At 33.8% G+C, this 12,269-nt stretch overlaps 1 protein-coding gene across 1 annotated transcript; it reads right to left on the bottom strand.

Annotated features, from left to right (window-relative positions):
- Positions 1 to 2,986: 2,986 nt before the first annotated feature.
- Positions 2,987 to 4,141, bottom strand: LOC127102714 (lignin-forming anionic peroxidase). The gene is made up of 3 exons (XM_051040058.1): positions 3,706 to 4,141; positions 3,462 to 3,627; positions 2,987 to 3,384 (listed from the first exon to the last, which is right to left on the bottom strand). The coding sequence occupies exons 1-3, from the start codon at positions 4,093 to 4,095 to the stop codon at positions 2,987 to 2,989; spliced, it is 954 nt and encodes a 317-aa protein (XP_050896015.1). The 5' UTR covers positions 4,096 to 4,141.
- Between the last annotated feature and the right edge of the window lie 8,128 nt (positions 4,142 to 12,269).

The following is a 12,269-nucleotide window of genomic DNA, read 5'->3' as shown; positions in this document are numbered from 1 at the left end:
CTTTTTTCGCTAAGACAACTCTAATGAAAAAAGAGTGACAAAAGAAGGCTTCTAATTAGAAAGAAGGCTTATATTTCGCTAAAAAAGAAAATAATCCATGGTCATTCTTAATGAATTAATCGATTAAACCTATGTATTAATCAATTAATCAAGTTAAAATATGAAAATTTGATTTTCTAAATCAGTTAATCGATTATCATCCTCTTTAATCGATTAGGATGCATTACACTTTCATTCTAATTGATTAAATGACCTCTTAACTTAGACATTGTATAATACATTTTTAATTGATTAAGCAAGCTTCTAATCAATTAAGTGCTTTCCTTAGGTGGTTTTAAGAGATTTTATCATAAGAGAAGAGGTTTAAAGACACATTTATCTCTGTGTACGCGCATTGCTTTAATACCTCAAATTTTACTCATATTCCTTAACAATTAAATTGATTATAACTAGAGAAAACTATGCGCATGACAAGAAAATATTTCACACTTTCAACTTTGAGATCAAAATTCAAGCTTTTACATAAGAGTGTTAGCAAATCCAACATCTATATCACTTGCGTTATATACTATGCCACAAAACGTAAAGCATTGAACTTGTTCTGTTGTGGGGTAACTTAAGTTAAAATCAAATTGATCAATATTAATACTTCTTATACATGGATGTTTGCAAATTAACCATTTTTATAAATAAAAAAATTTCATATTTGAAACATTGACTCTTTAGAAGATCTCAATTTGAGACTAATAACTAACTCTCATTTGTTTTATAGAGCAAGATTTCATATTTTCAACTTTGAGATCAAAATGTCAAGACTTCAAACTTTCACATAAGAGTGTTAGCAAATCCAACATCTATATCACTTATGTTATATACTATGCCACGAAATGTAAAGCATTGTACTTGTTCTGTTGTGGGCTAACTTAAGTTAAAATTAAATTGATCAATATTAATATTTCTTATACATAGATGTTTGCAAATTAATCATTCAGATAAATATAAAAATTGCATATTTGAAGCAATGACTCTTTAGAACATCTCTCAATATATGTAGAGTTTCTCCATTTAGATTCATTGATCATATGGGATATGAAAATCCTTTTGATCATTAATTCTCTAGAGTAAATTAACCTTCAATGATATTTTTGTCATGTCGTTTGGACGACTCAATCTTTAAACTTAGGCGTGCAATTTTTTAAAAAAAAAAGTTCTCTCTCTTTTGATTTAAATTATTTTAACACACCACTTATAACCTTCTAAGGCATTTTCCTGATTTTTTTACAAAATATTGTAATTTTAAAATATTGTGTTATTGAGATTCCAAGTTGAGAGTAATAACAATGAATACTCATTTGATTCATAAAGCAAGTATGAAAATTAAGTGAAATGAACATTTAGAAATACATTCGTAAATAATAAAATTATAACAACAGATAATCAGTTAACACTTTACAATTGATTATAGAAGAACAAAAATAAATAAAATAATTAATTTAATTATAAAATATTGAAACGAATGATTTAATGAATAGCAATTGATTGTTTGTGATCAAGAAAGAATGTGAAGAATTAGTTGGCAGCACTGCAGATACGTCTAATGACTCCGGCGGATCCGGTTAATGGTTGAATATCTCCCATTGAGAAACGATAAATGAAGAACATGGGGATCTATATATGATGTCTAGAACCATTGTGAATCATCTCTTGATTGATCTCCTTGCATTGAGTGTCTTAAACCCTAGATATGAGCTTGATGAGGCATTGGTGGACACACACTACCTACAAACACAACAAACTATACATTTTTGGTATTTTGGTTAGTTAATAATGAAAAACAAAGTATGATACAATCAAATTGTGCTTGGTGATCTCTCCCAATGCAAACCCAATGAATGAGGAGGAAGGAGGATGCCAAGGTGTGATCCCAAAACTAATGCACATGATGAGATAGCATGAGGGATCTTAGGGTCAAAATTGGGGTCTTACCCCAACACTTCCTTTGCTGCAGAGAGCAGTGAAAAATAAAAAGATGGATGAGGAACTTAAAGATGACAATAAACATTCCACTTCTTGATGTTATTAAGCAGGTTCCCAAATATGTAAAATTTCTGAAAGAGTTGTGCACACACAAAGGATATTAAAGGAAAATGAAAGAGTGAACATGAGACAAAACGTTTCAACTTTCATTCCACCTATGCATTTATTTGTAAAAGCCAAAATGGGCCAGAATGTTTTGTCTCTCACTCAGACCATGCCCTAAAAGTGAAAAGATTCAGGAAACTTTTCTATTCCACGAACTATTGGGGATACCAAGTTTGAAAATTGCATATTAGATTTAGCTGGTACTGACAAAGGTTTAATCGAGTGTAAAATATCTAAGCTCTGAAAAACACTCCATTTATGCACATAAAAAGCATCCATGTAAATCATACAAAGAACAAGATTTGAGACTAATAACAAATTCTCATTTGTTTTATAGAGCAAGATTTCACACTTTCAACTTTGAAATCAAAATTCAAGCTTTCACATAAGAGTGTTAGCAAATCCAACATCTGTATCACTTGCGTTATATACTATGTCACGAAATGTAAAGCATTGAACTTGTTCTGTTTTGGGCTAACTTAAGTTAAAATCAAATTGATCAATATTAATTTTTCTTATACATAGATGTTTGCAAATTAATCATTCTGATAAATATAAAAATTGCATATTTGAAACAATGACTCTTTAGAACATCTCTCAATATATGTTGAGTTTCTCCATTTAGACCCATTCATCATATGAGATATGAAAATCCTTTTGATCATCTAGAAATACATTTGTATATAATAAAATTATAACAAAAGATAATCATTTAACACTTTACAATTGATTACACAAGAACAAAAATAAATAAAATAATTAATTTAATTATAAAATATTGAAACAGACCATTTAATGAATATCAATGGATTGTTTGTGATAAAGAAAGAAAGAATGTGTAGAATTAGTTGGCAGCAATGCAGATACGTCTAATGATTCCGGCGGATCCTGTTAATGGTTGAATATCTCCCATGTTTATCATAGAAGCTGCAAAATCAGATTTAAAAGCGGTAGGATTTTGGCTGTATTGAGAAACGATAGAATCCGTAGATCCACCGCTGAAAAGAACTTGGTCTGATTGTAGAAGACCCTTCTTTTGAATTAAATTCTTAAAGTAGTTGTTGTCAAAAGAATTTGGTGTGACCAAGTCGAGTGCTGCCAACTTCTGATTGTTTGAAGTGGAACTGGAAGATGGACAACCACGTTGGCGAGTGGTAGCGAATCCAGCATCTATGTCACTTGCATTGTTGTATATCCTATCACGAAATGTAAAGCATTGAGCTTGTCCGATTGTGTGGGCACCTAAGTTAGTTAAAATGAAATTGATTAATATAAGCAAATATGAAAATATGGATGTTTGAAACTAGTAATAAATTTACCAGATAGAGCAACCATGTCTTTGGCAGTGAGACCTTTAATAGTAAATTTAGATATAAGAGTTTGAAGATCGTCGGTAAAGAATGGAAGGTCCGTATTGGCCAAACTTTTGCTTGCCGTAGTAGAATCTCTTCTTCCAAGTTTCACTGTCCATGATGGACCACCTACCTGTAATTGTAAATATGAAATTATTAATATATAGTCATGAAATTATTAATAAGCATGCAATGCAAATTGTAAACTTACAGCGAATGATGCATCACGTGCGGCTACAGCTACTATGTCTGCACAAGACACAACTCCGGGACATACTTTCTCTACCTGTGATTTTGCATTATCAATGACTTGAAATCCTCTTGCTGAGTTAAGATTTGGAAGTGCAGTCTTTTCGCTCTCGATTGTGGTACTGTCATCTAGCAAAATGGATGCATCACAGCCCTGCACAAAGCAGTCATGAAAATGAAGGCGAATGAGAGATGCAGCCATGCGACGCTCTTTAGAGACAGCTGTACGAATGGCAGTTCTAATGGTGGTTAGTGCATCGGGGCATGTAGTGTCGTAAAATGTAGAAGACAACTGTGCATCACATATTGTGGCTAGCAGCACCAATATTGTAACAACAATTCTATAAGCCATGTAAGTGTTGATTGATGATTGAATTTCAGAAAATAATATATGAATGTTAGCAAGATGATTATGAAATGATCGATCATGCATATATATATATATATATATAGTGTGTGTAATAGAAACTGCGAGAGAATGTTTCATGGTCACTCATGTCCGCTACCTTCAACGCGTTGCACTGCAAAGGTTTGCTAATTCGCTCCTCAACCTTTTCCATATTCACAATTCTGACCAATTCTCCCTTGGTTGGTTGGTTGACAAATAGTATTGTTTCTTGCCACTTCATCATCTCTACGTACATACTTTTCAATATTTTCCTTTGATTTGTATGTCTTAATAGTCAAAATCTATTATTTATTATAAACACTATCCCCTAACCTAGGTTCTATTTTCTTTTTCGGATAACCTTATTTCAGTATTTTATGGACAATCATACTTTCACATATAGCACCTTGAAACGGAATTGTTTTTAGAGAAATGCATATTAAACTCCTAATGATTTACTTCGAGAGTTCCGGTTCAGTTTTGAAAAAAAAACGTTTCTTGCCTTGTCATCTCTACCTGCATACCTTTGAATTGTATGTCTTAATAATGCAATATTATATTTTTTCTTAAGAGTCAAAATCTATATCACCTTGAGACAAAATTGATTTTATCGACAACCATACTTTCACATATAGCACCTTGAGACAAAATTGATTTTTTAGAGACTATATTAAATACTCATTTTATTAAATCTGATGATAAGTCAAACAAGTTAAAATCTAAGATTGGTATAATTTCTAACAATTTATGAGAAAGTCTTCGGTTGACAGTTTCTCACAATGACAACCCAAATATTATTATTGTTTTCTTATTATTATGGGTAAAAATTCGTTAAAGATAGACAAGTTTCTTGTAATTTAAATATCCTTTCAATCTCAATTTGTTTATAAGTGAGCATCATAGGTTCTAAATGAGTTTGTCAACGAATTTTCCAAAGACAACGATTTTGAATTCAATAAAAATGTGTCGAACCATTGAACGGTGAGGCATTAATGCGGTATCGAAGTCTTCAGAAGTTTAATTCCCAGGTGGTTTGATACCGTGTTGTTAATCGTTGGCTGAATCGGACGCGGTCAGATGTAACTCTCGTCTCAGATCATATGTGGATTCCGAAGTTGACAAGAAGGTTTGGAAACTCATTTATAAGTTGGGAGTTTCAGGAGCGGATAATAGAGATGGATGCGAGAGATAGAAAAGGCAAGTGCTTGAGGAAGAAGACTATATCGGATGTCCAATGAATTGCTTCACATTCAATATAAGATGAGGTGGTAACAAGGTGAACTGACGTAGAATTACTAACATAATGTAGAAAGGTAACACTGATTTTTGTTTTTTCCACGAAACAAAATTACATATTTTCAATGATTTGTTAGCTGCTTCTTTTTGGGGTAAAAATTGTGTTGAGTCGTATGCTAATGAAGCTAACGGAGCGGAAGGTGGATTGGTTATCCTATGGAAGAAGGGTCTTTTAAGGAAAATTTACTTCATATCCATGCAGTTACACCAACACCCCTATATATTTTTAAAAATACCAAATTTACCCTTGTTTGTTTTTAACCAATTTACCATTTCACTTTTAACCGTTCAATTGAGACTTTCGAAAATTACACTATTCACCCTCATACCAGAACTCATTGGAAAAGATTTCCGGTATGTTTTTTTCCAAACCGGAAGACTTCATTAAAGACATTTAGTTTATTGCATAACGTGTTCCGGAAGACTTACTTGAAGAGTTCCAGTTCAGTTTTGAAAAAACAACGTTTCAGAACACTTATCATATGTGTTACGGTTAATAAAGTCACATACACTTAAAGTCTTTCACAAAGACTTCCGGTATGTTATTTGTATGATCTGGAACTCTTCCTTGCAGACTTCCGGTTTACATTTTAAAAAAAAAATTGACTTTTTTTTAAATATTTTTTATTGTACATGTATGTAAATTCTTTCCCAAATATGTGTAGGTACTTCTGATGCTTTTTTAACCACTCAAAGATTTGAAACAGACACTGAAACAGACACTGAAAAAGGTTCAAATCCATAATAAAGTAACTATGATCATCACTCGTTCAGATACTGAAACAGACAAGAGAGAGAGAGAAGTAACAAATTAATATTTGGTTGTGATAAAGGTGGGAAGTACAAGGATACTGATAGTGGAACCCAAAATGCGTCCAAAAAATACGGATGCCCATTTAAAATCAGGCCGACTCCGGCGAAAAATGAGTCTGGTTGGAAGATTGATGTAAAATATTGGGTCCATAATCATAGTTTACCTGATAGATTAGAAGGTCATTCCTTTGTTGGTAGGTTGACCACAAATGAGAAGCATCATATCGTTGATTTGACAAAGAGACATGTACCACCTAGACACATATTTCTTGCAAGACCGAGATCTAGAGAATGTCACTCGGATTACGCAAATATACAAGCATAAGAGTATGATAGAAAAAGAGATAAGAGGTCCTAGAAGTGATATACATCATTTGTTTAAGCTTATTAAGGATGCAGACTGTGTCAATCCGTGCATGACTTTCTTTTCTTTGACAAGTTCACAATCACCAAATGTCTCCATTTATTGCACTGGTTTTGTTAACCAAAATCATTGGGTTCAGGTACATATTTTATTTTAAATGACTTACTATTTTAATTATTTAACTTAGTTCACTTTATTAAATATAAGTTATAATTATTGTTATCAGGTAAACATGAAAGAGGGGTTTTCGTTGCCACCGGTCACATTAGATTGGAAGAAGTTTCGTTGACCAGCAGCAACGACTTGGATGTTAGGATTTGCAAAACGTCTACAACATTGGAAATTACTTAGGCCTATATTAGCATGAATCTGTAATCAAAACATGAATATTATATTATAAATATTATATTATGAATATTATGTCAGTTTTAATACATTCAGTTCTAAAAGTTAATACATAAATCAATGTGAACAAGAAATATGCAAAGCTTCAAATAAATCAACAAACTACAGATCTTCCTCTTCGGCATTAACTTGTCTCAAATAACGATGAATCAATGTAGAAACACGAGCCCAATTAGGACCAGGTGGTCCTGCTTCGTAAACATGAACTGTCACCTGTGTTGGTCCATCATGATGGGGCGGGACCAAACGAGGATGCGAAACACAATAATACCACTATAGGTATCCATCTTCTATATCAGATGGAGTGGTGGTCAATGTTATTGGACGGATCACAGCAACAACGCTTTGATGGTAACCAATCCAATCAACATCAATATCATTAGTCATCATACAATCAGGAGGTGGGGATGGAACATACTGTCTGTACCCGGACTAACGTATACATCTGTCAGGAAAGTATGGAACAACTGTGTCACCCCACTTCAAACACCCCCTGTACAGACATAACTCATCAAACTGACTTCATCCTCTATGATCCTCAAATGGACGCCATATGATGTCGATAGGTGTCAGCTCGTCCAAAATAGTTCACAAGTCATCCACCTTCAGGACTCCTTGCTTATATGATCATCTCATCCCTCGAGGAAGACCATAATTATCAACTGATTTCTAATTCTCTCCTCTTTTTCCAACAGTTGGAAAGTACTCGTGAATCCAGCACTGTTACAATATAAAAATATAATAAACAAAATAAATGAAATTAACATACTTTATAAAATTAATTAACACAAAATAAACAAAATTAAATTAAATACATGTAGGAGAGTAGGATATCCACCGAGCTTCTTGCAACTGAACATGGACGTATCTCCAAAGGTAACCAATGCAGTTGCTCCCCAACTGTATCCCGGACATCTATCTAAGTTCGTAATCAGTAAGAGATATCGTGCCTCGACAAGTGTAAAAGTCTTGTCGGCAAAAATTATGGAACCCACCAACATCAACAAATATGCTCTAGTCGCATATGTCCATATAGAAGCAGCTTTATGATGTACGAATAAATCGTATAACAACTCCACATTATAATAAGAACTCATGCAACTACGAACATGTCTCTGTGCCTCACTCTGTGACACTCCTAAGTAGTCAACAACAAGTTCAACAACAACTTCTTCAGTGACATCTTGAGGACTCCATAACACACCCCTGATGGGCAAGTGAAGCAGACAAGAGACGTCATCCAAAGTAATGCTCATCTCACCAAACGACATGTGAAATGAAGACGTCTCTAGATTCCATCTCTCCACAAATGCGGATATAAAGTTTGTGTCTATCTTCGTTAAACTAGTTCTTTGGAGTGAATATAACCCAGACCTAGAAACCCAACTGTCCATCTGTTGTGGAAGAGCTAGTGGAAGCCTCGATGTCAACTTAAGTCCGTGTCCAACAACCTTCAAATCTTTCTTCGGACCTATCTCCTGAAAACAATTAAAACACATGTTATAAAACACAATATAAAATATTCAAATATTACTCAATTAAAGCACATTTTTCCGATTAATGTTCAAAATCGTAAGTCTTGTACAAAGAGTTCTAGTATGTTGTTTGTGAACCGGAAGACTTACTCTATGAGTTCCGATTTACAATGGTAAAAATGTTGTTCTGAAAGTCTTGAAGCGAAAATGAAGTAAAAACCAATTTTTTTTCAGAAATATAACCTATTTATGGGGTATGAGGTAAAATTTTCGTCTTTTAAACATGAAGTTTAGCTTCAGGGGCGAGGGGTTTGTTGGAGTCAATGTAGATTGTAAAGGTCAGAACTACTTCTTTCGAATGTGTATTCTCCTTGTAATATATAAGGGAATGTCATAACTTATTTAATTTAATTTTTATTATTCTTTTATAATCCACATGGATTTTATTTTATTTTATTTTTAATTTTAAAAAAATATTAATTTCTTTTTAATTTTTTTCATTTATATTTTGTGAATGATGAATTTCCTCTCACACTCACACCATTCCCCACGCCTTTTTCCTTCTTCTTCCTCCATGAAATTCACCAATACATAATCCTAATAATCTCCATGATAAACTTTGTTCGGGGCACCGTTGAGAGTGTCGACTTTTGGTTATCCGTGTGTTGTTTTTAGTTGGATGACGATTCTTTTCGTGAAGCAACTTAAAGTGAACGAGGGTATTGCGTAATTAAATAAATTGATTTTTTAGAAAATTTATTAAATACTCATTTTATAAAATGTGATGATCAGTTAAACAAGTTAAAATCGAAGATTGTTATATCTTATTCGTCAGTCTTAGGCTGATTTATATAGTGAAGATACAATTATTACAATTGATTTTCTCCTTAATGGAGAATTAAGAAAAATAAAAGTAGTATTAAAGGCAATAATAAAATCGGAAATAATATATTTTCCAACACCCCCCTCAAGTTGGTGCATAGATATCTATCATGCCTAACTTGTCTATCAAATATTCAAAAGTAGGTCTTGCCAAACTTTTTATCAGGATATCTGCAGTTTTCTAACTTGAAATCACGAAGGGTAGACATATGATTCCCACATCTAACTTCTCCTTTATGAAATGTCGATCAATATCGATATGCTTTGTTCTGTCATGTTGAACTGGATTATGAGCTATGCTAATAACATCTTTACTATTAGAGTATAATTTCAATGGAAGCTCAATTTTCATCTTAAGTTCTTCTAGGACTCTAAGGATCCATAATCCTTCACAAATACCTTGATACATATCTCTAAACTCGACCTCTGCACTACTCCTTGCTACAACTCCTTGTTTATTGCTCCTCCATGTCACAAGATTACCCCAAACATATGCACAATATTCAGAGATTGATCTTTTATCTGTGACTGAACCTTCCCAATCGACATCGGTGAAGATAGACACATTTCTTTCACTAGTCTTAAAAAATAAACCCTTTCCATGATTTCCTTTCAAATATCTCAGTATCCTATAGACTGCCTCAAGATGTTCCTCGAAAGGAGAATGCATAAATTGACTCACTACACTAACTGAGAAAGCAATATCAGGTTGCATGTGTGATAAATAGATCAGTTTCCGAACCAGACTTTGATATCTCCCAGTATCAACAGAAACATTACCTTCTCCCCAAAGTTTAGCATTAGGATCCATAGGGGTATCTGCAGGACGACATCCACTCATTCATGTTTCTTTCAACAAGTTTAGAATGTATTTCTGCTGTGAAACCACAATACCATCTTTGACCGAGCAACCTCCATACCTAGAAAATGTCTCATGAATCCCAAGTCCTTGATTTCAAAGTCTACTGCCAATTTCTCTTTTAAGCTTGCCATGTCCACTGTATCGTCTCCAGTAAGGGCAATATTATAAACATAAACAATCAAGACAACAACTTTCCCATCGTGGGAGAACTTTGTGAACAAGGTGTGGTCAGCCTGTCCTTGGATGTACCCTTGTTTCTTCATGGATTGAGTGAATTTTTCAAACCAAGCTCTAGGGGACTGCTTTAATCCATACAAAGACGTATTTAGTTTGCACACATTTGATCCAAATTTATTTTCAAAGCCAGGAGGAATGTCCATATAAACTTCTTCTTCTAGATCGCCATTAAGAAAGGCATTTTTAACATCTAACTGATGCAAAGGCCAATCCATGTTAGCAGCAAGAGACAAAAGAATTCTGACAGTGTTCAATTTTGCAATAGGAGAAAATGTCTCTGAGTAATCAATACCGTAGGTCTGAGTAAAGCCTTTAGCCACCAAGCGAGACTTGTACCTTTTAATTGACCCATCTAAATTATAATTCACAATAAACACCCATTTACATCCAACTCTCTTCTTGCCATCTGGTAATGCCATAACACTCCAAGTTTTATTCTTTTCAAGAGCTTTCATCTCCTCAAGTACAACTTCCATCCACTTTGGAATTTCTAGAGCAACCTGTATACTTTTTGGAATTTCTACACTAGACAATTTTGAAGTGAAGGCATACATAAATGAAAACAAATTTGAATATGATATAAAATTGGACATGGGATGTTTAGTGCAAGATCTAACAGGTTTTCTAATGGAAACATGATCATCTATATCCGGATACAAAATACGAATCTAAAAAACAAAGATAGACTTACCTTCCCTTTTGTTAGGAAGTTGATCATTCCCCGATTCAGATTCCCGGTAGTGTTGAGATGTGGATTGGTCATTTCCTTTATGGTGCTTTTTCATAAAAACCTTTCCTTTCCAAGTCTTGTTTCCTAATTCAAATTTGTTTTGGTGAAATGACTCATTATTTTGTGGCATTTCAATTAGATCATCATTATCATCGTTTTCAGGATTCTCATTGTTTTCTACAAGAGAAAATGTAGGCTCGGATTCACAAGGTTCCTTACTCATAACAGGAGTAGAATCAGATAAAGAATCATGGCCATTTTCTACTGGTGCAGGAGTAAAAATCTCAGAATTTTGTGATGTTGGCTAAGATAAGTTATTTAAAAAACCCATGCCCTAAATTAAAACGAGTCTTCGTTTATCTCCCCCCGTTGAAGATGAGTGTCATCAAAAAAAGATTTATTTTCAAAGAATGTAACATCCATAGTGACAAACATTTTCTTATTTTTTGGATCAAAAAATTAATACCTTTTTGGGTTTGATTTGACCTCAAAGCAACTCGATTTGAGTTGCTTCGAATTGACCTCAAAGCAACTCGGTCTTGTTGCCTATATTGGTAGGACTTCAGACAACCAAAGATCAAGAAGAATTATGGAGAATTGAGTGAGAATCGAAGAGATGAAAATTTCTGGAAAACACCATCAATGCAGGTCTGTATAGACTCGATCTTGCTTCCACTTTCTCTTGATCTTGCTCAGGACACTTGGAGGAATGGAAATGAATCAATAAAAGGTACAAGACTCTTGGAGATTTGAATCTCAAAACAGTGAGATTCAAACTCAATTTCCAAAGGAAATTCTCAAGGTTATCCTTTGAATGAAAGGGTTTTGGAGATTGGGATTCAAATTTGGCGCACATGGTCCTTAATTCTGATCACAAGGGTCTCTATTTATAGCCATATGATTGCTAAATGCACACTTGAAATCAAAGCTCCAAAAATAGAAATGTACATTGCATGGGTGCATGGGCGTGTGATAGGCCCATGTAATCATCTCTTAAGGTCCAAAAACAAGTACAAACATTGTTGAAGTCACATTGGTAAGCCATGCAATTGTGTATGAAAGTTTCAAGTTCAC

Source organism: Lathyrus oleraceus, chromosome 7 (genome assembly GCF_024323335.1).
Source record: "Lathyrus oleraceus cultivar Zhongwan6 chromosome 7, CAAS_Psat_ZW6_1.0, whole genome shotgun sequence".
NCBI lineage: Eukaryota > Viridiplantae > Streptophyta > Magnoliopsida > Fabales > Fabaceae > Lathyrus > Lathyrus oleraceus.
The sequence above is the reverse complement of the archived record's forward strand: the minus strand, read 5'-3'. Positions and strand labels throughout refer to the sequence as shown.

Bases quoted from the DNA above. Each gene is read 5' to 3' on its own strand.
- LOC127102714 (XM_051040058.1), bottom strand. From the start codon at position 4,095: ATGGCTTATAGAATTGTTGTTACAATATTGGTGCTGCTAGCCACAATA. The intron at 3,628-3,705 runs GTAAGTTTACAA...TTACAATTACAG, and splicing joins CACGTGATGCATCATTCGCT to GTAGGTGGTCCATCATGGAC. The intron at 3,385-3,461 runs GTAAATTTATTA...TAACTAACTTAG, and splicing joins AGACATGGTTGCTCTATCTG to GTGCCCACACAATCGGACAA.